Below are 25,527 nucleotides of genomic sequence, written 5' to 3'. Positions count from 1 at the left end.
CTTGGGAAACAAGAGCTGCAAAACACAGTCATTGTAGGACATTCTTGATATTTTTTTTCCTTCAAAGGGATAGAGGAAAGTATTTGGGGTTTAACTATTGTTGACTCAATTGTAATTAATTTAGTCAAATTTTACTGTTTAATATTGTAATTTTAGCTCTGCATAATCATGTGGGTAGGTTAGATTTATAAAAAGCCAATTTTAATAAATCTATAGCCATGATTAACAGGATGGATTGTAGAAACTGCTAATAAGGAGCTGAAAATGGATACAACTTCTTAAATAGGTCATTTTAAAAGCAGAATTTCAAACAATTCCATGGTACCCAATGCCCTGCTCATAAAAGGAATATAAATTAAACATCCCTGAAACAAATTTGTAACTTCATTGATTAATTGGTTCTACTGTCAAACTCCTAGTTAGAATATTTTTTAAAAAATCCAAACTTCTGTATTATCTTTCAGATATCTGCATGGTATTGATATAGCCTCCTCACCCATGAACCTTTTTTCTCAAAGCTACCGATTCCCAGCTCTTGCAATTTCTTTTTATAAATTTGATTTCTGCCCCAGCTTCTTTGAATTTTTCTTAGAATTGGACAGAGTGCTTGCAATGAGGCCTGAGCAAAGTAGAAAAAAGTGAAACAATTACTTTCTGTGATTAGATTAGAAAAAGTATGCTTTTCTTGATGCAGTCTAAAAAGAGTTTAACATTTTTGCAGCCACATCACACTGCTGACACATATTCAGTTAGTAATCAACTACTATTCCAAGATCTTTTTCACAAGTACTTTTACTTAATGAGTTATCACTCAGACTGTATCAATACATTTGATTTCTGTTTCCTAAATGCATAACTTTGCATTTTTTAAATTTCATCCTTTTAAATTTTCATCACCTTCTTCTAAATTCCTCTCTTTTAAGGTAGTAGTTATTCCCCTCAATTCTGAAACAACTACAAATTTGATAACTTCCTCTATATCATGGTTATGATGATATAACAATTTAGATTAAACATATTATTTTACATAATGAAATGCTGGAAAGTGCAGGGCCCAGGATTTAAGGGTATAGTCACTCAGTATTAACTACAGTTTGACAGTGAACTACTGATTAGCAGACTGACTTCAGTACAATGTTAGAGCCATCACTGTATCCATCTAATTGCTATCACAGTATCCAGCCAATGTTTTGAATCAGAATGTCAAGGAGGATTCTGTGAAATGCTTTCCTCAAGTCAAAATATATGTCAACATCATTCCTATGGTCTACCAAAGAAGAGATAAGGCTGGACTTCAAAATTGTTTTGACAAAATCATGTGGAATTTTGATAATTAGCGCATGGTTTTCAACAGTGGTGGGATTCAAATATGTGAACAACTGGTTCTCTGTGTGGACACCGCTTCCAGAAGTCCATTCTGGACTTGGGCAACAAAAAATTAGCTACCAGTTCTGCCGAAGTGGTGCAAACCAGCTGAATCCCACCACTGGTTTTCAAGCTTCCTAGTGACTGATTTTTATTTTATTCTTTTTGCTTAAGAATTTCCCAGATCTAATCTTTGTCTCCTATGTCTTCTTTTCCCATATTGTTTTATTATTATCAGACACATAACCGTGGGCAAGCATTTGGTTAAATAACTGCTAATTATAAGAATATTAACAATGATTTCTGTGCTTTATTATAATTTACATTTTGTTCCCCATGTTTTTTCATATCTTTGTGAAGCCACTGAAAAAGATTGCTAAGAAATTTTGCACTCTTTCCTGAGCCCTCAAAGCTTCCTTCATAGCCAATATACAGTTCTGGGAGAAGACATCTGTTGTTTAAAATAATATTGTCAGGTGCTCTGTGCATGTCTGCATGCTCTCTAAAGCACACATTGCCTCTTGAATCTGGATTTCTGCACAGACATAGCAGCAGTGATGGTGTTCACATAATATGTAAAAAAAATCAAGATAGTGGTTGTGACAGTGCAATAAAAACTCCATCTATTTTATGTCTGAGGCAATTCTGAGAGTTTAAGTCCACACATCTTAAGTGTCTAATGGAGATTCTTGGAAAAGCACCTTTGGGACACATCTTGCCAAGTTTGAAAAACACTGGACTAGATTATATGCCCATTATATTTATCCCCATATGACATTGACACCCCACCAAAATTCTCTGAGGCAAATGACAAGGCAGCTAAGAGTAGGCAGAGCCTAGGGTGATATTGTTCATTGTTTAGGACAGAGGACTGTTCCACTGAGCTTGTGGTCTTTTGCCTCTATTGCAGTTAATTTGCTCACAGAAAAATCTAAAGGAAGTTCAAGTGCAGAATTAAGTTTGCCCATGCTTTTCAACTCATAACTAAAATTCTTTTATTTATCTCTTCTTCTTCTTCTTCTTCTTCTTCTTCTTCTTCTTCTTCTTCTTCTTCTTCTTCTTCTTCTTCTTCTTCTTCTTCTTCTTCTTCTCCTCCTCCTCCTCTCCTTCTTTTATTGGAATCACAAAATCTTTCTCCAAAACCTTTGCTGATTTTCTGTGGCATCACAGCAATCACTGCTACTGCCATTGAGATGTTTTTCTGTGTTCAGTCTCACCTTACTTCACTATCCCACTTCCACAATCTTCTTTTATTTTGGACCGAAAGTTTGGCAGTCAAAATAACTAAAATAGTAATGTACAGTTGACACATAGCTTTATTCTGAGACTCTCCATTCATAAATTCAAAATTGTGTCTTGATTTATTCCTGCAAGCCAATAAGAGCAGTACTGGGAGGAACAAAAGAGAGCAATATGCTTAGTTGCCCTGGTCTGTAATCAGAGGACTTTGGAGTGGAAATGAACATGCACAGAGTAAGTAAGGCAAGTAGGAGACAGAAGAGATCCCCAGTAATGGAGATGCAACATACCATTACTTCAAAAAAGGGACTGACTTATATGATGGGTTTTTTCTCATTTCCTCCTAGATAAGATAATCAAGTCTCTTCTGTCACTGTAACAGCTCATACAGTGTCCACTTTCAAAAATTTTCTTCAGATAGAAAATGCTTTTTATACTTAATTCTTGCACTGAAAGATTAATATCTATAGATATAAAATTATACTTTCATGTGACGTCTTTTTAGACGTATATATTTACAATAAAAAATAAACTAGCCAGACCCACACTAACTGCTCTAACACATCAATTATTTACCATATAATATGCTTTTACATTGTCCCAGTTTGCAAAATATAAGCTAATTCAAAATCATTGTCAGATCTATTCCATACTATTACTGAGATATGAGTCAATAGGCCAAGTTCTTTTCCTTTAGCTTACTATCAGGGATCAATTGTGTGTTGATTGAACCTCCACAATGGCATCAGCTGCCCCATTTGAAGACTTGGACAGTTCTGTCTTGGTAAGTACCAACATGGGAGGAATATCATTTTACATCAGAAACATTACCTCAGTATTGGCTAGCTCACTTTTTTTTACTCCAGATGGTAAGAAATTTATCATTTGACCAAAATAATACAAATAAAATATTGCCAATAATAATATATTTTTTAAAAAATTAATTAAAAATTAAAAAACAGAGCCTCTTTGGAAATGGATGGCATAGAAATTGCAATTATAAAATGGAATGAATGAATAAATAAGTAACATTACTGGCATTTACACTGAAGGCTGCCATGTGCCTACATATCATGTTAATTGTGATGAGTTATTTAATGATAGAGACAATATACATGATAATCACTTACAGAAGTCTATTTTGTAACACTATTTTAAACGCACTAGTAAAACACTAAATGATCAAAAACATATCCCCCCCCCCCAGTGAACCTTTTAAATCCAACTGTGCTGATGGGAACCTAGAATGCTATTATTACATTTAATTATTATGCTATCTAAAATATTTTTGACATTTTTCCATATTAAAACATCAAAACTTTATAGTAATCAGTGCAACAATTATCAAAATCAAAGACAATGCAAATATATCTTGCACAGATCGTAATTTACTTGGGATAGTTGATTATCTAATGATGTACTATTTGCTACAATAAAATAAGTGTTCTATGCTGTTTACTCTTGTCAGCACTTCCAGATAGGCCAATTAAGGAACTATAAAAACACTAAAACTTAAATTTACTGATATAGGCTATCATGAGAGAAACTTGAAAGTCTTACAGAATTTCTCTCTCCCTCCCTTTTCTCCCAAACAGTGTGAAGGTGGACCAGTCTTAGGGTTCCTCCTTATTCCTTTCTGTCTTTGTAAGGGCTGCAAAAGCTTTGTAAAGATTAAAAAAAATCCCCCATCATGCTAGCAAGTAAAAGTAATTTTAATATCTTATCCCCATACCTTAATATTACATATACTTTCATAATCCCTTAAAATCAGCTTCTAACTAAAAGCCAAAAGTGTCATCATTTGTTCTTTATCAGCAAAACTCCAGTAAGGGAACTAATATAAGAGATATAACTAATTTTCTGTTTTAATCTTGATCAAATAAGCCAACCCTGTATTCCTTCTGTGAACTTTAACCAGTTTAATTTTTAACCCTATCATATATAGTTCCAGAGCTTGTTTTCTATTCACTTTTTTTTACCCAAGAATCTTTCAGAAATTTAACACACTTCTTTTGTATATCCAGTAAATAAAATTTGCCCTTTTTTAATCACTTCTCATAAAGTCTTTCAGTACTTAACAGACTTTCTTTTTGGATGAAATTTCTGGATCTAATTTCTAACTGTCAAATATAACTCATTCCTCGTCTTTTATATACCTCTGGAAATGATGATCCTAAATAGTAACCTTAGCTTCTGAAATTGCCCATATTTTTTATTCCTTACAGATAATTATATTCTAAAATCAGTCAATACTTTAAGGAAGGTTTAAGCATAACCAGTTCATAAATTCCTGATTCAAATTAGACCTTGTTTGCCTGCAAATCAGCTATATACTATGTACATAATGCTCAACCTTAGAGACAGAATCTACTGCATGTTTGCTTTTGAAACAAGGCAGGGCTTTCTGAAAAATCCTCTCCCTTGGTGTAAATTGCATGACTTGCAAGAGTAATGGAAAATAATTCTGACTAGGTCAGCTAATTAATTCTTATTCAACTCTAAGTTCCCCTAGGAAATTGGATTAGGTCCCTTTTTGTTGCAAGCAACACCTACTGAACTCAATCCTTAAGTTGCCACAGTAGCCCTCTTTCCTACCCATCTCAGAATTCTTAATTATATTTTGAGTGGGTTGGATAAAAATGACATGAGTTAATAAAAAGATTTGTCTGACATCTCCAGGAAGAAACAATATTTACAGTTGCAAGATCCAATCTGGCTCGGTCACCAGGACCAGACGTTTACTCTTCCAAGCTTTTGGACTCATGCTAGAGCCCATCTTCAGGGAACTTCTCTTTACTGGAATATGTGCTTTGGATTATTCTATGAGAGTAGAATATTTACAATGATCTTTTTGCTGTATCTGGAGGTGCTTTTTCTACTCTCATTGTCTCTTTTCTCCTACTCTGGGTGAACAGAGTAGATGGCTATTGGGAATGAACTTCATGAGCTCTCTTGAATATTTTGTGAATAGAATAGAGCTGGAAGGGACCTTGGAGGTCTTCTAGTCCAGCCCCCTGCTCAAGCAGAAGAAGCTGAGATGGTATAAGTTCTCCTGCTTGAGCGGGGGCCTAGACTAGAAGAGCTCAAAGGTCCATTCTAGTCTAGTCTAGTGTATTCTATTCTATTCTATTCTAGTCTAGTCTAGTCTAGTCTAGTCTAGTTCTATTCTATTCTATTCTATTCTATTCTAGTCTAGTCTAGTCTAGTCTAGTCTAGTCTAGTCTAGTCTATACCATTTCAGACAAGTGACTGTCTAGTCTTTTCTTAAAAACCTCCAGTGATGGAGTACCCATCACCCAAGCTGTTCCACTGGTTAATTGTCCTCACTGTTAGGAAGTTTCTCCTTAATTCCAGGTTGCTTCTCTCTTTGATCAGTTTCCAACCATTGTTTCTTGTCCTGCCCTCTGGAGCTTTGGAGAATAATTAGACCCCCTCTTCTTGGTGGCAGCCCCTCAAATACTGGAATACTGCTATCATGTCACCCCTATCTCTTCTTTTCTTTAGACTAGCCAGACCCAAGTTCTGCAGCCGTTCTTCATATGTTTTAGTCTCCAGGCCTTTGTTCACTTAGTTTCTGTGCTCTGAACTTTTTCCATGGTCTCAACATCTTTTTTGTAGTATGATGACCAAAATTGGTTGGAGTATTCCAGGTGTGGTCTTACTAGGGTTTTATAAAGTGGTACTAATACTTTGCATGATTTTGATTCTATGCCTCTATTTACACAACCCAGGATTGTATTAACTTTTTTGACAGCTGCTGCACACTTGCTAGCTCCTATTCAAGTGATCATTCACTAGGACCCCAAGGTCCCTCTCACAATTACTGTTTTTGAGCCAGGTCTCACCTAGTCTGTTCTTATATCTTTGATTTTTCCTGCCTATATTTAAACTTTGCTTTTCTCCACATTAAAATTCATTTTGTTAGATAGGGTCCATTGTTCAAGTTTGTCAAGATCTTTTTGGATTCATTTTGAGGATCCATACTTTCAGTATGAGAAATACTTTGATGATGTCTAAAGATTCCACATTCTGTTAAGGCAGAATCTCCTAAACTGTGAGATGTACCTCCCTTGTAGAGTCCAGAGGAGTTTTGAAGAGCCTTTTAGTTTCATAGGTAAAATAGATCCACTTTTCCCAAATTTTCATTGTATTATTTTCATTATTTATTTACGTTCATTTTGGTTTTTAGATTTTAGGGGAAGTGAATACTGTAAGATTATACAAAAGGGAGGTGGGATAGCAGAAAGTTAGGAACCCCTATTTTAAGACAAACAGAAAGTCTATCCTTCCATCCCCAAGAACAGTAGTTTTGAAATTATTTAAATTCTAATTACCTTTCAGGTTTTGTGACTGTGTGTCCGTGTGTGCACATATGCCAGAGAGATGCATTCAAATTTTTTTATATAGCTTAAAGTCAGTATGTAAAAGGTTTCACTTACCTAGCTTATTTCAAACTTCATGCTTCTTGGTCATCATTGGTAGCTAATATTACTAATTTCTTAAGTAATGTACTTCTAGCAAAGTAGTGCAACTTTCTACATTCAGACTTCATGCAACAATAAGAAGTCCTAAGTCTATAAAACAAACTAGAACAAAAAAGGTCCTTTGGCTAAAAATGTAGTATTGTCAGTCAAATGTCAAAGACAATTCTGACTTATATTGAAATATAATACGGAAAAGATACCGTAGCTCACCAATCAACATTGTTAACACTTGGATTATTGTGATTGGTCTTCTGACCTTTAATGGAAAGTATCAAAATGTACTGTCTAAATGATTACTCAGTGATTCTTTTTTAAAACTTTGGGTAATAATGCTTCAAATGGCAACACAATTGAGAATTCTAGAAGCTAAATAGTGAATTGAATGAGATTTTCATGTCATTTCAAGGGACACATCACTTATAACTTATTATAATAATTAAGGAGGGAAGTTAATAAAACAAGAACTACTGAAGTCAAAGCTGCTTTTAGCAAACGTCTGAAGCTGGTGAAACATACTCCAAGAGCTGTTAAGATCCAATAAAAAAGTGCTTCAGATTAGGCATGGCTGTGAACCCCCACAAAAATAGATGTTTCAGTTAAGGAAGCATTATGAGGTCCTTCATCTTTCTTTGGTTTAGTTACATTTAAAAGCGTGTAAGTTGTTTTGGTGGAAATTAATATGATGTCAGCAAAGAGCTTTGAAGTATCTTACAGTCGAGAATAGATTTAAGCAAATCTGCTCATCATTTGTGACAGTTTTTCTTAAAAGATTATGTTTGTCTGCACAAATGTTATACTTTTAAGAATGATTGTATTTAAAATGTTTGTATTTTTCTTTGAGATCACATATATATTCATACACATACAGAGGTGGAACTGTTTTGGTTTTTTTCTGTTTTTATTTGTCTTTTTAATTCTTTGGGTTGTTTGTCTTGATGTTTTTCTGTGCAGTTTTTTTTTTAAAAAAATTAGGGAGTTATGATCAGTTGTGAATTCATTTTCTTTCGAACTAGCAACTTTTCATATTGGCAGAAGCAGTTTATTTATTTATTTATTTATTTGATTTTTATAGTCACCCATTTCAGCAAACAAATTTGGGTTGATGACAATTGATATGTACTATATCAAACCAGTATATTATTAAAAAAAACTATGTACCATATCAAAGTAGTCGTTAAGGAGTTAGAGTAGGAGTAGGGAGACCCAGATTCTAGTCCAGCCTCAGCCATGAGAGCTGGCTGAGTTACTTTGTGCCAGTCTATCTCCTTAAGCCAATCCTACTTCACAGAGTTACTATGCAGAAATAATAGGAGACAACACAATATACAGCACCTTAAACTACTGTACAAAAGGTGAGTTCCACCTCTAATAAATGAATAATAAATTTAACAACTGAAAGAAAAGAAAATGTTTCTAACTCTTTAACTCTGAAATCTCATCTATTCCTTCTTATACCTCAATTTAGCTAAATGCTAATTGTGAAAAGCATCCCAGTAAAACAATTCAGAATTCTCAACCATCAGTGTCTGATTAGCAGACACTTGAACAGCTTTCCTCCAGAAGTTGTGGGTGTTCCGTCACTGGAGGTTTCCAAGAAGAAATTGAACAAAACATTTGTCCTGAATGGTAGATAGTCTCCTGCTCAAGCAGGGGTTGGACTAGAAGACCTCCAAGGTCCCTTCCAACTTTGTTATTCTATGTTGTATAGTTACTTTTAGCATCATCACTGGAGTGTAATGTGTATTCTTATTCTAAAAGAGCTGAGGGAGAAACAGTTTCAGCGAAAAACCTCAAAGTGTTTGGAGTAACACACTGAGCGTGGCATAAAGGTTTATAGACATTTTTGTTCCACTTATTCAGATGTAGAGAATTAACTTAAGATATGAACTTAACACACACGCATATAGCTTGTTGGGGGTTGGGAAATGATGTTCCATGGAACTGATGAAGTGGACTATAGTCAACATCATTCTTTGTCAGTTTGCTGAAAGCTGCTACATACCTACCCTGCTATAAAGAGTCCTACACTTCTGGAAAATATCTATTCAGCAGTAATAGATATGAGAAGAAAAACAAGATTTTTGAACTACAGCTTCATCCTTTTTTCAAAAATTCATGTAGATCATAATTTTTGTATTATATTTTAAAAAGGAATTCTCATGCATGGTTATTTACATATTACAGTATGTTTCTGAAATGACTAATTTCAAAAGCACAGCATGAAAATCAATGCTTAGTCAGAAAGAGTATAGTTGCAAAAAATGTATTACTTCTTATTAAAGGCTGTAGAAATGTATTGTTAATTAAACAACATTGGTGATTTTTCCTTGGTTGTTCACATTATAGGCTGCCAAAACATTATCTTTTAATGGCATTAAAAGAGGTTAGTTTTTAAGCTGGTTGTCCATTTTTTTTTCTAGCTTTCTATGATTTGAATTGGAGATGAACTTGTTTGATTGCTTACCTACATGGTACCTTTTTGTCATTATATTCTAATGCTGACATTCTTGTCTTTATGTCTATGCATTCTTCAGCTTTGAGGATAACAGACCCTTCATCAAGTAAGGATGACCTGAATGACTGATAAATTCTATAAATTCTATTTATCAGTGTGTTCCCATGAACTGGCTGTCAGATCAGTATTTAAAAATCATTACAGCTTCTGTCATTTGGCTTTGAGAGAGGTAGAAGAGCAAACTGTGAGGGAAAAACTGTAAGGCCTAAAGTTTTATGCTGTATTTATCTTGATTGGCAATTACTTGGACATCTTATTCAATACTATTTATTATAGATTTGAGATAACTTCTCAATTATATTCAGAACATTTATTGTGTTTTAGTTTATACTGGCTGATGCAGCTGATTGGCAGGATTCTTTTTAAATGCAGGAGTCCTAATGCTTTTATTTAATATGAAAAAAGGTTCCTAAACTGACAATTTAAAGATACACAGAAATAATTAATCAAAAATATTTAGATTGCTTATTTACATTTTTTGAAAACCGAAGATTTCTAATAACAACCTTGTGCTTAGAACAGCTGAATGTTAAGAGACACAGCAAAATATTAATTATGGGCCTTAGATAATGCACTGCACCACCACCCCAAATCCTGCAATCAGTGGTATTATCTTTGCAAGTGCTACTACTTTACAGTGGACTTTCAGTTTGTTCTTCTGGTGAAGAGTCATTTATGTTCATTTATTTTGTCTCATTCTCATCATTGTCATTCTTTTACACAAGATTGTGAGATGCAATCTATTACACTGGGTTGTGATTACTATATAAAGTCTAAATCTTAATTATGTATAATTGTTAGCCAGTGTTAAAATATACCAATTTATAACAACATATTATCAGCTGCACCTTTTACATGTGTCAGTTTTACACACAGACACACGACATGGAGAAAATCTTTAATAATGTACTTCCTGCTTGATGTACATCTGTTACAGATTTGATTATACATTTGATTTCCTAAATCAATCATCCATCCTTCCTGCATTTAACAAAAGATTAAGACGAAGATTTTCTACTATATATTTTAGGAACAATAGCAGCCTCAAAGAAAAAAGAATTAGAAGAGTTGTTGAATAATTATAGTGCTTTTTTGTAGTGGGTGAGATGAATAAGCTATTAGAAGTTCTAGTGGGTCTTAATTCCTACAGCAGATTTTCCTCTCTGCAGGTGGTTGCCTCAATATGCCAGCAGAAGCCTCTGCCATTAACATTATTCCAGTGGTAGTTGGGTAAATGGAGTGTGTTTAGTTTGGAACCATGGATTCTAGAAGTCAGTGGAAATGCTTAACTAAAAAAAAAAGATCAATTAATGGGGAAAGTGTAGCAAAAAAGGAAAAAGCTACTTCCTCAGCTACTACCTCAGCTGATCTATGTAGTCCTAGGAAGTGCTCATTTCTCTCCCAAGGATTATTTTCCCAATAGTATTGATGGGACAAGATCCTTAAAATATAGACTGAGCTTCTTTCAATAATTTCCATTAATGCCTTTATATTTTGGATGAAGAGCTAAAGTTGAAAGAAAATACTTGTCTAATTCTTGAAATGTCCATTGTGGTTCCCTGGACACATTTCTTGGTCCTGCCAAACTCCCACCCCTGTTTGACTAAGTTCATATGTATTTTTAGTTATATTTATTTTCAGGAAACTGGCATCTTACAAAGCCCATGAACAGATCTCCAACATTATCTTTATTTATAGAATGCCTTAGGTCAGGTATGGCTTTGTTAGAATGTACAAATGGGGTGTGAAGGTAGCAGTCATCAGTTAGCCTTCTAAACGTATAAATGCTTTGAAAATAACCGTAACAGTCATTCGGTGAATTGATAAGACCTCCCTGGAGTCTTCCTGTAAAAGGGTCCATTACATGCTTTCAAAATTCCACATGTTCTCACCAACTGAAATATATATGGAATCTTGCTCCACATCAACTTCTAATTTCATAAAATGGTTGTCATGTGGACGAGAAAATTTCTGATTCACAATCCATGTTCTTAGCAAATGTACTATATGGCGTAGCTGACCTTGTTCATACTTGTTCAAAAAGGTATCCAAGATTGGATTTGGCTAGTACTTAGAGGAGAAACAGCCAGATCAAAAAGGAGGAGCAGTAGCAGGAGGCACTGTCAAGCACTCCTATACTGTTACCAAGAAAACTACAGGAATATGCCCATGAAGTCTCTCAAAGAGTAATTTTTAGATTTTTATAGGCAATTCTTATCTCTCTTAAAAATTGACAAATTAAAAAACTATATATTTTTAGAAAAATAATCTATATTTCTTCTTTAAAAAACTATATTTTTTTAGAAAAATAATCTAAAATGAGATTACAGGAATCATTTTGTTGTATCATTACATTCCATGCATTTTTTAAAAGGGAACTCTGAATGATATTATCTTCATTATTATAGCACCTTGTTGCACTATATAGCTTCTCCTAATTCATTCTACTTAATTACAAATTATTATACTTGTTCATTTTTTATCCTACATTTATCCTTTTTAGTAATATATCAAAACTACTTTAGATGGTCAGCCATCTTAACCTTTAGAATATATACTACACTGTTGTTTTGCAGTACCTAAAACTCAAGTAAATCAGATTAGTATTTTATTTCAGTTATTGATCAGCCTTAAGTAACATAAGGAATAGAGACACAGTTACATAAGATTAAAAGTTGAATATGATATATAAATGGAATAAAGAAAGATAAATAAAGTAATAATGGGTGGAAATTTCTTAATTCGAATAAACCAGTTAGATCTCTGATGCTACTGGCAGTAACTCTTTAGTTAAGAGGTTGATGTTGGCCAGATAAGAAACAGACAACACATGTATTCCCAAACACTTTAAATTATTTTTGTACATCAACATAAACAAAAAGTAGAGAAGGGAACTAGGGGATTAGCCATATTGGACCTAATTCTCACTAACAGGGATGAAATGATAGAAGATGTTGAAGCCACATGAACCTTGGGGGGGGAGTGATCATGCAATATTGGAATTGAACATTATGCAAGCACAAGCAATTGAACACAGTCAAAGTAGAGTCTTGGACTTCAAGAGAGCTAATTTCAATAAACTTAGAGAAAGCTTGGAAAGGATTCCATGGATGAGAATTCTCAAGGGGAAAACAAGTCAAGAAGCTTGGGAAATTTTGAAAAGTGAGATAATAAAAGCCCAGTCAAGCACAATACCAAAGAAGAAGAAAAATAACAGCTCTCAAAAGAAACCAACATAGCTGCATGAAGAACTCTGTGATAAATTGAAAAAAAAGGATAAGTATAACAAGAGGGGCACTTACGGTAACTAAGGCAGAATATCAGCAAATAGCCCAAGCCTGCAAAGATGAAGTGAGGAAAGCTAAGGCTCAAAATGAACTAAGGCTTGTGACCAAAGTCAAAAATTTAAAAAAGATTCTTTCAACATGTAAAAAACAAGAAAAACGCAAGGAAATTATTGGCCCATTAGTGGGAGGAAGTGGCAGGAAGGTGACAAGCAACAGGGAGAAAGCAGAACTATTTAACTCGGTTTTTTGCATCTGTCTTTACACAAAGGGAAAAAAACAGTCCAACCTATCAAAAACATGCCGTAAAAAACAGATTAGATAGGCAAGAAAATGGTAAGTGAGCCTCTGTCCAGCATAGATGAGTTCAAATCATCAGGACCAGATGGATTATTTTTTATTTTTTTTATTTATTACACCCGAAGGTTCTCAAGGAACTGACAGATGTGATCTCAGAACCACAGAACTATATCTTTCAAAGATCCTGGAGCACTGGGGAACTACTGGAGGACTGGAAAAGAGCTGATGTAGTTCCCATCTTCAAAAAAGGAAAAAAAATGGATCCAGGAAATTACAGACCTATCAGCCTGACCTCAATACCTGAGAAGATTCTGGAAAAGCTAATCAAACAATGAATCAGTTAACACCTAGAGGCAAGCAAAGTCATTACCAAAAGCCAACATGGGTTTGTCAAAAACAGATCATGCCAGACAAATCTTATCACATTGTTTGATCAAGTGACAAAATTAGCGGATCAGAGGAATGCTGTTGACATAATTTATTTGCCTCAGTAAGGCATTTGATGAAGTAGACCACAACCTACTACTTGATAAGATAGAAAAATGTGGGTTAGACAGCATCACCACCAGATGGATTCGTAGCTGGCTGATCGGCCATAATCAGCGTGTAGTCCTCAATGAAACTGCATCTACATGGAGGGAAGTGAGTAGTGGAGTGCCCCAGGGCTCTGTTCTGGGCCCAGTTCTCTTCAACATCTTCATCAATTATTTGGATGAGAGGATAAATGGGGTACTCATCAAATTTGCAGACAACACCCAGCTGGCAGGAATAGCCAACACTGCAAAAGACAGGCTTAAGATACAGAAGGATCTTGACAGACTTGAACACTGGGTGCTATCTAACAAAATGAAATTCAGTGGTGAAAAAAGTAAGGTTCTACATTTAGGCAAGAAAAACCAAATGCACAGGTATAGTATAGGAGATACCTTGCTCAACAGTAGTAACTGTGAGAGGAATCTTGGAGTCCTAGTGGACAATCACTTAAATATGAGCCAGCAGTGTGCTGCAGCTGCCAAAAAGCCAACACAGTGCTAGGTTGCATTAACAGAGGGATAGAATCAAGATAATGTGAAGTGTTAATACCATTTTACAATACCACTTGGAATACTGCATCCAGTTTTTGTCACCACGATGTAAAAAAGATGTTGAAACTCTAGAAAGAGTACAGAGAAGAGCAACAAAGATGATTAGGGGACTGGAGGCTAAAACATACAAGGAACAGTTGCTGGAATTGGATATGTCTAGTTTAATGAAGAGAAGGACGAGGGGAGAAATGATAGCAGAGTTCCAATATCTCAGGGGTTGCCACAAAGAAGAGGAAGTCAAGCTATTCTCCAAAGCACCTGAAGGTAAGACAAGAAGCAATGGATGGAAACTAACCAAAGAGAGAAACAACCTAGAACTTAAGGAGAAACTTCCTGACAGAACAATTAATCAGTGGAACAACCTGCCTCCAGAAACTGTAAATGCTCCAACACTGGAAAGAAGACTTTAAGAAGAAATTGGACAGCCATTTGTCTGAAATGGTATAGAGTTTCCTGTTTAAGCCGGGGGTTGGACTAGATGATCTCCAAGGTCCCTTCCATTATTATTATTATTATTATTATTATTATTATTATTATTATTATTATTATTATTATTATTATTATTATTATTATTTATTATTATTATTATTATTATTATTATTATTATTATTATTATTATTATTATTATTATCTTGAAAGTCTGTTCTGGCTTCTCTATGTCCCTATTCATACTAAACAAACCAAGGTGGGGTTATTTTGATTTTCTTTCTCACACTTCCTTCTATCGCTAGACTGTGAGAAACGGTAGACAACTTTTCTCCAGGTCTCTTCATAATGCCTTCCTTTTTCTTTCCCCCTTCATCACTCTCCCATATCTTCTACAAGGTCAGCTCTATATTTTTTATAAGTAACCATCATAAATTATAACTAGAAACAGATAAAAAGTTAAGTTATTGTTATTGTTAAACTTTAAACAATTTTAATCAAATCAAAATATACCTACTGAGTTCCTGCCAAATCTTTCTCGCTATTAAACAGAAGTTGACAAAGTTATAAGAGAATGCATCACTCCGGCCAGCTAAAAGATAACGGAGATAAAAGCAATCAGAACAGCCTGGATATAAGTTAATAAATTTACAACACAGATGTGTGTGAGCTTCTGTTTCAATGGCTTCTGATTTATAGTGACAGAGAAAGCAGCTGGTGATGTCGCTCCCTCATCAGGAATTCCATGGATCACTTTTCTTAATGTATTCCTATTAAAGCTAAAGAGGCAGAAAGAGCTAGATTTTTGAGACAGAACAAGTGATGCTAGAATGTTTTGTGCCATTTCATAGGCTGTCCATACACCGTATGCCTGAGAATAGAAACATGTACCCAGACATTTGGTAGGTTACCCATCAATAGATGTGTTCAAGAGAAGCCTAGCCAGAAGTGTCTTAAGTCTGGTTTCCTGTACTGGATCTAAATCCTTCCTATTCTATGATTTTGAGGAGAAGAAGAAGAAACAAACTTGTTACTACAGGAACACAAATAGTCAATACACAAAATTATTTATTCAGATTTAAACCTTTACGCACAGATGATTAGTCTGGCTAGAACACATATGCTATTGGAGGACTATGGTCCTGCTCTTTCATTGCTACATAATGTGCAGCCCTTTGTCTGTTCTTTTCTACTAGAAATTGACACAGCAGCTAACTACTTCTTTCTGGGATCTTCGTTTCCATGTAAGATATTAGCTTCTCTTTCTCCTAGTCACCAGTTACAAGCAGATATCTTACTTTGAATAAAAAATATGAAATTCATAAAATGTTTATAGATCTAGGAACTTTGATCTGTAATCCTTAACTCTGTTTCTGAAAATTGTGTGAATGTGGGAGCTTCATGTAAGGCTGCAAGTATCTTATATTCTGTCAGCCTTATCAGGTAGATTAGACAGAAAACATGACATGATCAGCTAATTCTACTTTATTGTTAAAGGTTAAAGGTATTAACAGAATCTTGCAAGTTTGAAAGTGCAATTCTCCCATCTCCTCTTCGCCCAAGATATTAGGGAGGGTCTCTTTTGAACTCTAGCCAGCCCACTATCCATCTGTGGACTATGCTCTCTCTTATCTGACCACTTCCTAGGCAACATCTCTGGGCCCAATCCCCTGAGGTCTGTCCCATGCAAATTGTGCCTATTTTTGCCTTGATAAGATCAAGATATCTGATCCTCTTTCTCTGTGGTTTCTGTTTCAAATTGTCTTTTCTAACAGTCTCATTCACACTTGTTGTCATGGTTGTGATTCTGACAAAGCACGCAAACTATGATGATTATCAAAGTGGAATATGCAGACTGTGTTTGCATCAGAGAAAAAATTTCTATAAAATAAGGAGAATTAGAGTACAGTTTATTCTCAGATATGAAACCAGGATTTATAATTAGTTGTAAAGGCCCAGGGCATAGGTTTTTAACATAATAAAATGGGTTTGAACCATTTCTTTTTATCTCCCTGTTGCCTTGTGAATAGTTGATACTGATTGTCATAGGAATAAATTTATACTTCTAAGCAAATTCTGCAAACTTTTCTCCCATACATCTCTCTCTGCAAAGAATAGGTTAAATCTATTGGGCATGCTATGTAAATGTCTTGTACGAAGTCTACTATTGCCTGTGGCTTTGAGTCAGCAGAAGTAATATGTTGAAAAAAAGTGATGAGAAATAATTTTTGAAATAGGCATTTCTGCTTCATTTATTCTAAAAGTCAAATTAAACTTGAATCAGATAACACTACTGATTATCACAAAAATATCTGCTACTATAGTTATTTTCCATGGATAATATACAATAAAGGGGTAATATCTTATAATGTGGAGAAGCCCTTAGCATCTTGTTGCTATAATTCAAAACTTTTGAATTATAATTCAAAATTTGAATTATAATTCAAAAGTTTTGAATTATATCAGGGGAACCAATGACCTGAGATTTGTGTATAGCTGGAATGATTCCAGGCCATAAGCTTCAGCTCTCCTACATGATCTGGAAAAAATATATCCTTGCCTTTTGCATTATCTATTAGATATTAGCTATGTAATCTCAAGCATCTCTGCCTTTTCTAAATCCAGCTTGCACACCTGTTATTTCACGGTCCATATATTGATAACATTTGGACTGAAAGATATGGAATACGATCTTGCTAGCATGTGAGCTAAGTGCAATTGATTCAAAGTTTGAGCATTCTTTAATACTGCCCATTTTGATATTAGAATATAAAGCAATCTTTCCAAGTCCCTTTGTCTTTTCCGTACCTGCCTATAAACCACAAGTAAAACCTCATACTACCGTAAGATTGTTCAAAGTTCTGCTGGTATTTCACCAATTCTTGACTTCACTTTTCTAGAATATCTGGGTCTAGTTCAGGGATAAAACTTTCATATGTATTCATGATTTGGACATTTGTTCTCTATAGGTTTTTTTTATAGCATCTCTTCTTTAAAACTTTTTTTAAGTAAATCTTTGCCTTTCTTTTTATTGTACCTATTTTTTTTTTGCATAAAGGTTTCTCTCCACTGCTGTATTTTTCACAAAAAAATCTCTTGTCATTCCCATTTGATTACTATCTTATTTTCCTGCACTATTGATTTAACTGTCTTATCTTGCTGTACTCAGAAACCTTGTATTTACCGTAATTGGGTAAATTTTCCTCTTGTTTTTTGCCTGTTGCTTTCTCCTGTTCTTCAGCTATATTCAGCAGAACAGCTGACAGCTATTTCACTTTCTTTTGCTTTTCTATTTTGGAATATTTTTGTTTGCTTTATCCTCAATAATGTCATAAATTTCAGAGCAGAATTCTTTGGGCACCCTATTCATCGAGTTAAATCAAATAAATGTATTCATAACCGCTACATATAAAATGTTCCTGAGGTCATGTTAGGTTTGACTGATAATTTTGTTTTCTTTAATGTCAATTTTGCAAGAAGTTTATGATCTAAGCCACAGTCAATTTGATAAAGTCATAGTTTCTCCATCTTGATTTGTATTGTATATAATTAATTAATTATGGTGTTTCCCATATAGTGATGCCCATGTTTAGTGTCATCTTTTAGGTTGTTGGAAGAAGGCATTTGTGATAAACACAGAATTTTCTAGGCACAATTCCATTAATATATTTCTTTCATTTTGTACACTATGGCCAAATATTTTACTTCTTAATATCATTTGATTTCCAACTTTAGCATTCCAGTTTACTATAATTTTTATGTTCAGTTGGAATCTTTCACTTCCTCTGTATCTATGGGTGGAGCATAGATTTAAATCACTCATATTGATTGGCTTTTCTTGGACCTGAATCAAGATCACTCTATCATTCTATCAGAGTTGTATCCAAGCACTGATGGCTACTTTATTTCTTCTATGATTTTCTTGTCTGAGGTAGAAGATTTGATGGTTTCTGTATGTAAAGTGACTTATTACAGCGAGTCCAAACTTCAGTTTGGGCATTTAATAGCATAAGGTTTGTCCAGGTTGATGGCTATAATGATGGTATAAATAACTGTGCAGCATCAAACCTTTATCTTTGGTCACATCAGCAGTGATGTATCTTTTCAGATTTAATTCAAAAGGAACAATGCCACTCTCCTAGTTGCTCTTTTTCCCTATAGCCCTATGGAAACGTTCTGTCTCGGGGGAATCATCTTCCAATATCATGTTGACATTAACCTAGTGTTAAATGCACATTTGTTTTCTTGACAGATTACTGCAGTGGGTTACTTCCATCCTCCAGTGGATCATATTTACTCTGATCCCTTGGCAATTATGAGTAAGCCTTCTGGGAGTATACAGCTTCAGCAGTATAGCTCATGGTCTCATTTATACAAGTTCTTTTACTACTAAAAAGCAACAGTCCACGAAGAGGGCCACCTTATATAGGCGTCAACGTTTTCTGCAAGCTGCTATGTTCCTTGATGAAAGCAAGCACTCACACAGATCAAGTTTTTCCTGGGCAAAAATATTGATCCCATAGTCTGAAGACAAAACTGAAATTATTTTTATTTGCAGTAGCAACACGGATCAAAGTTTTTTTAAAAAAAATTGCAGTGTCTGTGATCCTATAGTCACATGGAGAGCACCTGTCTGGATTTTCATTTCATTTCCTATAGCAATTCTGTTTCCAGATGGCTTTCCAACAAGCCTCCTACTATCAAAAAATTCTGGGGGAGCAAACTGCACCATTAGTCCTTACATCTGGAGGACTTAGAAGCAGGAATTTCCAAAACTGCTGGGTGATTCAAACTTTCTGACACTCATTAATTTTTAATAAAATGGCTGAAGACTTTTCATTAAAAAAATTAACTTAGCTTATTTAAGGAATATAAATGGCCTTATAGCTCTTTTGCAAATTTTCTAGTAGAAATTTCATTCCTGCTTTTGTGGCTTCCTCCTTTCCTTATAAGATAGTATCTGTCGGGCATAGTCACTGCTTAGAATCTCATTTTATTACAGATATGAAGTTGGGGCACAGCCAGAGGTTATTATCTCAACATATAGATATAGTCATAGACACACAAATACAGGGGGGGGGAGAGAGAGAGAAGGAGGAGGAGAAAGAGGGAGAGAGAGGGGAGGAAAGAGAGAGAGAGAGAAGGATTATGCACAATATTTATTAGACTTCCTATGAGAAAATTTAGAGATGTATTCCATCATCATAGTAATATTCTCAGGCATACAGTTCTCATGGCCCATGAAAACAAGTGAGACAGCAGGATACTGTTAAAATAATTCATTACTTTCCATGATATTTCAGGATTACTATTCTTTGAATAATCAAATATGCCTTAATAATTTCCTTATATTTGTCCTGAATGTCCAAATAGAAAATCAAATTATCTTGCATTTTATTTTGCCACAGTGCATAATTCATTTTATGCATTCTAGAATCATATAGTCTCTCATACGTGGGCTGCAAAAATCTGAACAATCTCTAATTTGCAGCACAGAAGCATAGATGGCATCTAATGGTCATCTGAAGTTTTGCATATTTCTATGATTGTTCTACATAATTTCAAACCACATGGGTCTATAACAGTTCCAGTAGCTGCTAATTCTTGCATCTGAATTTTCTCACTGCTACTTTGTTATCTATGAGCAGTATAAATTTTAAATTGCTTTTGCTACACCTGCAGTCCTATTGCTCCTATTTCTTTCATTTCTAATTCAGTGAAAATGTTGAATAGCTTTGTTATTAATCAAACAAATTTCAGGTTTCTAAGTTGATCCAGTAACTGTTATTGTATATCCCACAATATTCCTGGTATTTTACCCACCTTTAGACTCCATGAACCTATTGCTAATACAGGAATGCTTTGTCTACTCATTGGAATGGCCTACTATAGACTTGAAGTATTCTCCTGACACAGAATGGAACTGTCTCGGATCAGGATAATCCACAAATTATATACTGCAACCTCCTATAGTTAAAAAAAACTCTTGCAAATTATCTGATTAATCTGGGTCAAAATAGCTACGATATTCCTAGTCATATAATATTTTGTAACCCAAATTCCACCACCAAGGAAAATGGTAGTTCACTTCCCACTACTACTTTTCTGTCACCATTATTTTCCTGATTTTTTTTGTTCATTTAGAGACAGTTTTTTTAAAAAATGGAATGTGTATAGGGGCTCAATCTTTCTAAATTCTTCTGAAGAGTATTCAGAGGCCTTTTAAGTATATGCCTAAAAATTCTTCCTTTGAATTTTGTAGTGATAAACACTGAATGCTTCTTTACTTATTTATGTGTTATTAACAACATTTGTATATGCTTCATATTCTGAAAACCTGAACTGTTTTCAATAAGTAGACAAGTATGAAGTTAAACAGATCATAAACAGAATAGAAACAGAATAAAAACAACACAGCCCCTCTCCAAATATTACTGGAGCTAATGGCTAAGGAAGTCGATTATATTAAGCCAATGTTTCAAAGATGCCTAAACACAGGGGCCAGCATCATAAGAGAAAAAGTCATTCCAGAGAACAGGTGCCTTGCAGGAAAACCTCCACCTACTGTCAAACTTCAGGTTACAGAGCAAAGAACAGAGCCTCACTGGAGAATTGTATTGTTGGCACCTGGGGATATTTAATAGAAGACAACTGTTTCAGTTTAGTAATACCAGCTTTATGGGTGAGTACTAGGCTGGCAACCAGCGCAGAGATACATTCATGATAATGTTCCCTATTCAGCAGACTAGATGATGAATTATAGGTTCCAGAATATTCCAAAGGAAAGCCCTAGAACATGGATTATATTAATGAGTTTTGAAGTTACTGATGCCTGAATCTATCTATCCAAGCTATTTTTAATCAACAATGGACTCCACAAAGATCACCTGTTCGAGCAGCAATGACAGATATAGGAAGCCCTTCAGAATAGGAGCCTGTTCCTTCAGGGGCCCACAATTCCATCCAGAATAGAGAATACATTCAATTCCTATCCCTCCCCAGGAGCCACTGACCCACAATGCTTGTGTTCTATTGACATGGCTTTTACCTCTTTTCCACTATTGCATTCAAGCAACAATTTAAGACTTGCATGGCCTGTCATGATTCTGAGATCATCAAGTAATAGAGCTGGGATGACACCTCACCCCAAATATTCTCATTACTTTATCAAGCCACTTTATAGATATCATAGATGGCATTGTAAGTAAACTGAGGCATTCCACATAAAGATTGTCAGGAGGCCAAACTACAGTGCTGTATCCCAATGCTTTGCTCTAGAACAGGTGCAGGGCTAGGACTACAAAGCGCTCCAGCAGTTCCAAATCCATAGTGCCAATACAGGTTGACACTGTAATTAAATATAGCAGAGAAATCCCACAGGAGAACAGATTGAAAGCATTTTCAGAATAGAAAAGGAGGTGATGAATGATGTTCATGCATTACAATATCACAATGAAAATTTTGACCATTACATAGTGGTGTATGCTGTTACATTGATATGTAACTTTCATGTAGATACAAGAAAAAAAGCTCAGATGTTGTACTATAACATCATGACACATGTTTTGTCATTTTGGCACCATGGACAGCAGTTGTTGGTATGTCCATACCATGTCCATAAAGATTATGTTCCTCACAGGAAAGTAATCCAACACAGTAGCCAAGGGAGATTCTCTTATAATTAGGCCAGAACAGAACCCTGTCTGAAGTGGATCTAGAAAATCAGTACTTATTAATAGTTATAAATACAGTATTTTGGAATTTCTTCTTTTAAAAAACAAGCCATGCTTACAACAATACAGTTGGGCAAAATTTATTTTGAAAGTTGGCTAGGTTGTATTTAAATTTTAATTCAAGTTACTTAATATATAATTCATTTGAAAATGCAAAGAATTTTGGAGCCAGCTAACTGCAGAAAATATACAAAATATATAAAGCCATCTGCTAATGTTCCACAATTACACTTTTTCAAAATAATAGGACTGTTGTTCTCTTAATTGTCCTTCAATATCATGAAGCTTTAAAAATTAGGCATGTAAGGGATGGAGGCAAATTTAAAATATTTTTTTTAATTTTCCTCTACAGTGTCATATATCTCTATATTTTATTACATCTGCACAGAAACATTTGCTACAAGCCTGTTTTTCTAGAGAGGCATTTTCATGCTCATGACATTTTTCATCTATATATTTTCTTCAGATTATGAATTTGATAATAAACTGCATTGAATTCAAAAAGTTCATTTCTCACAAATATTCACGTTCTGCCTTTCTTTTCATCAAAGAATAATTTAAAATACTGTTGTGTTCATTGAATTGTTTTCTTTATACACTTCTTTTCTGTCCTTTCTTCTTTCTTTCTTTCTTCCTTTCTTCCTTCTTTCCTTGACAGGTCATGGGTTATAGGTGCAATAGCTCTGCTCTGCCTATTGGGACTCACCTGGGCCTTTGGACTTATGTATATTAATGAAAGCACGGTGATCATGGCGTACCTCTTCACCATTTTCAATTCTCTGCAGGGAATGTTTATATTCATTTTCCATTGTGTTCTCCAAAAAAAGGTAAGGACGATGCGATGTTGATTTTGATAGTGGTGGATGTGGTGGTGGTGATGATGATGATGATGATGGATATTTTAAAGGAAGCAAACCAGGTGCTTAATAGCCTAATAACTACAACATTTTTTTATATACAGGGTCTTATATTTTGCACTCGTGGTTTGGTTTTGAATTGGTTTGCCTGACAATAGAATGTGTCTGAACCCATGATAAAAATGAGTGGTTATTAATGATCATGGAGCTTTTAATTAAATGTACATTATTTAGAAATACATTTAAAAATAATCCCTTTGAATTTCTCTCTGAATAGTATTATTCCAATTGATTTTACCTTGGCAGCAGTGTGGCACTAAAATCTACAGCTTTTCAGGAGGTAGAGTATTGATCTGTTTTTTGTGGTAAAGGAGCTTTTGTGATACAGGAGAGCCAATTTGGTGTAGGTACTAGGCTAGAAACTAGGAGACCCTGAGTTCCAATGCTGCTTTAGCCCTGAAAGCCAGCTGGATGACGTTCAGCCAATCCCTCTCATCTCACAGGGTGGTTGTTGCTAGAAAATAAAAGGAGGAAGGTGTGTTGGATATGCTTCCTGCCTTTAGTTATTTGTAAAAATAATAAAGGTGGGATATAAATAGGTAATGAAATATTTTTGAAGAATTTGCTTTTGGCAGATATTAGTACAAGCTGATTTCATCTGCTCCATCCAGATAAATGTAGAGGTGGTGATTTTATTAGCCATCAAACAACATAAATTTTCAATTTCAGTTTATCAGGATCAAAAATTAGCCAAAAGAACTTGCATTTCATTGAACATAATATTGGTATACATTAAAATATAGAATTTGGGGTGAAAAATATATTTTGAACTATGTGTTTTGAGACTAAGTAGTCCCTAGCAATCTTCTTTAAAATTGTAGATCCATCTCTTGTACAGGTGGATACAGAAAATTATAGGCCAGAGAGTTTTAACACATCCTGGATAAATTGGCATAATGCAATTAAAGTAATTATTATTAATAAAATAAGTAAGCACATAGAAGGTCACATCTTGCCAAACAGAATTTTTCTAATGTTAATCTTACTTCACAGCATTTAAAATGGCTTTGAATGTCAACAGACATATAAATGGGTGCGATCCATGTAAGTTAATTTTATCCATTGGAATTTGAATTGGTTGTTTCCAAGTTGTTCCAGTGATTCAAGGTTTAGACTTCAAAAAGACTTTGACAAAGTCTTTCACTAAGACTCTAGAGTAAATTTAACATCATTGGGATAAAAGGAGAGTTTTAATTTGATTCTTCTGAGTAACTGGACTCAGTGACTTGTGGGTTCTTTCTAACTCTTTGATTCATTGAAGTCTTTTAATGGATTGCTAACTGATTAAAGAACAGGGAGCAGAAAGAAGGAATTACCGTATATACTTGAGTATAAGCCGACTCGAGTATAAGCCGAGACCCCCAATTTCACCCCCAAAAACTGGAAAAAGTTATTGACTCGAGTATAAGCCGATCCGCCGTTCTGCAAGCCTCTGCCGCCAGCAGAGGCTCGATCCGCCATTTTGCAAGCCTGAATACACAGGAATACCCTGTGTAGCCGCGGCTCGTCGGCAGGTCTCCGTTCCTCCTGCCGACCTTTGGGGAGGTTTGGGCGCCTCCCCAAACCTCCCCAAACCTCGGCAGGTCTCCGTTCCTCCTGCCGACCTTTGGGGAGGTTTGGGCGCCTCCCCAAACGTCCCCAAACCTCGGCAGGTCTCCGTTCCTGTTTGGGGAGGTTTGGGCGCCTCCCCAAACCTCCCCAAACCTCGGCAGGTCTCCGTTCCTCCGCGCAGACCTGCCGACCTTTGGGGAGGTTTGGGCGCCTCCCCAAACCTCCCCAAACCTCGGCAGGTCTCCGTTCCTGTTTGGGGAGGTTTGGGCGCCTCCCCAAACCTCCCCAAACCTCGGCAGGTCTCCGTTCCTCCGCGCAGACCTGCCGACCTTTGGGGAGGTTTGGGCGCCTCCCCAAACGTCCCCAAACCTCGGCAGGTCTCCGTTCCTGTTTGGGGAGGTTTGGGCGCCTCCCCAAACCTCCCCAAACCTCGGCAGGTCTCCGTTCCTCCGCGCAGACCTGCCGACCTTTGGGGAGGTTTGGGCGCCTCCCCAAACGTCCCCAAACCTCGGCAGGTCTCCGTTCCTCCGCGCAGACCTGCCGACCTTTGGGGAGGTTTGGGCGCCTCCCCAAACGTCCCCAAACCTCGGCAGGTCTCCGTTCCTGTTTGGGGAGCTTTGGGCGCCTC

The 25,527-nt window shown here is 35.6% G+C and overlaps 1 protein-coding gene across 17 annotated transcripts in view; it reads left to right on the top strand.

Annotated features, from left to right (window-relative positions):
• The window catches only part of ADGRL3 (adhesion G protein-coupled receptor L3), a gene marked incomplete at its 3' end in the record, with an annotated part of 394,935 nt that overhangs the window by 263,707 nt on the left and 105,701 nt on the right, over positions 1–25,527 (top strand). For 9 of the 17 annotated variants that reach the window (XM_083351852.1, XM_083351851.1, XM_083351860.1 and 6 more), the window contains one exon: positions 23,090–23,258. In XM_083351852.1, coding sequence (XP_083207978.1) covers positions 23,090–23,258 — 169 coding nt within the window. Of the gene's footprint in view, positions 1–9,622; positions 9,650–23,089; positions 23,259–25,527 lie in introns of all 17 variants that reach the window. The other 8 variants (XM_083351853.1, XM_083351864.1, XM_083351865.1 and 5 more) reach the window with 1 other exon arrangement.

The sequence above is a fragment of the Vipera ursinii genome (genome assembly GCF_947247035.1).
Source record: "Vipera ursinii genome assembly, chromosome: 2".
NCBI lineage: Eukaryota > Metazoa > Chordata > Lepidosauria > Squamata > Viperidae > Vipera > Vipera ursinii.
Note: the sequence above shows the minus strand (reverse complement) of the source record. Positions and strands in the feature narration are given on the sequence as shown.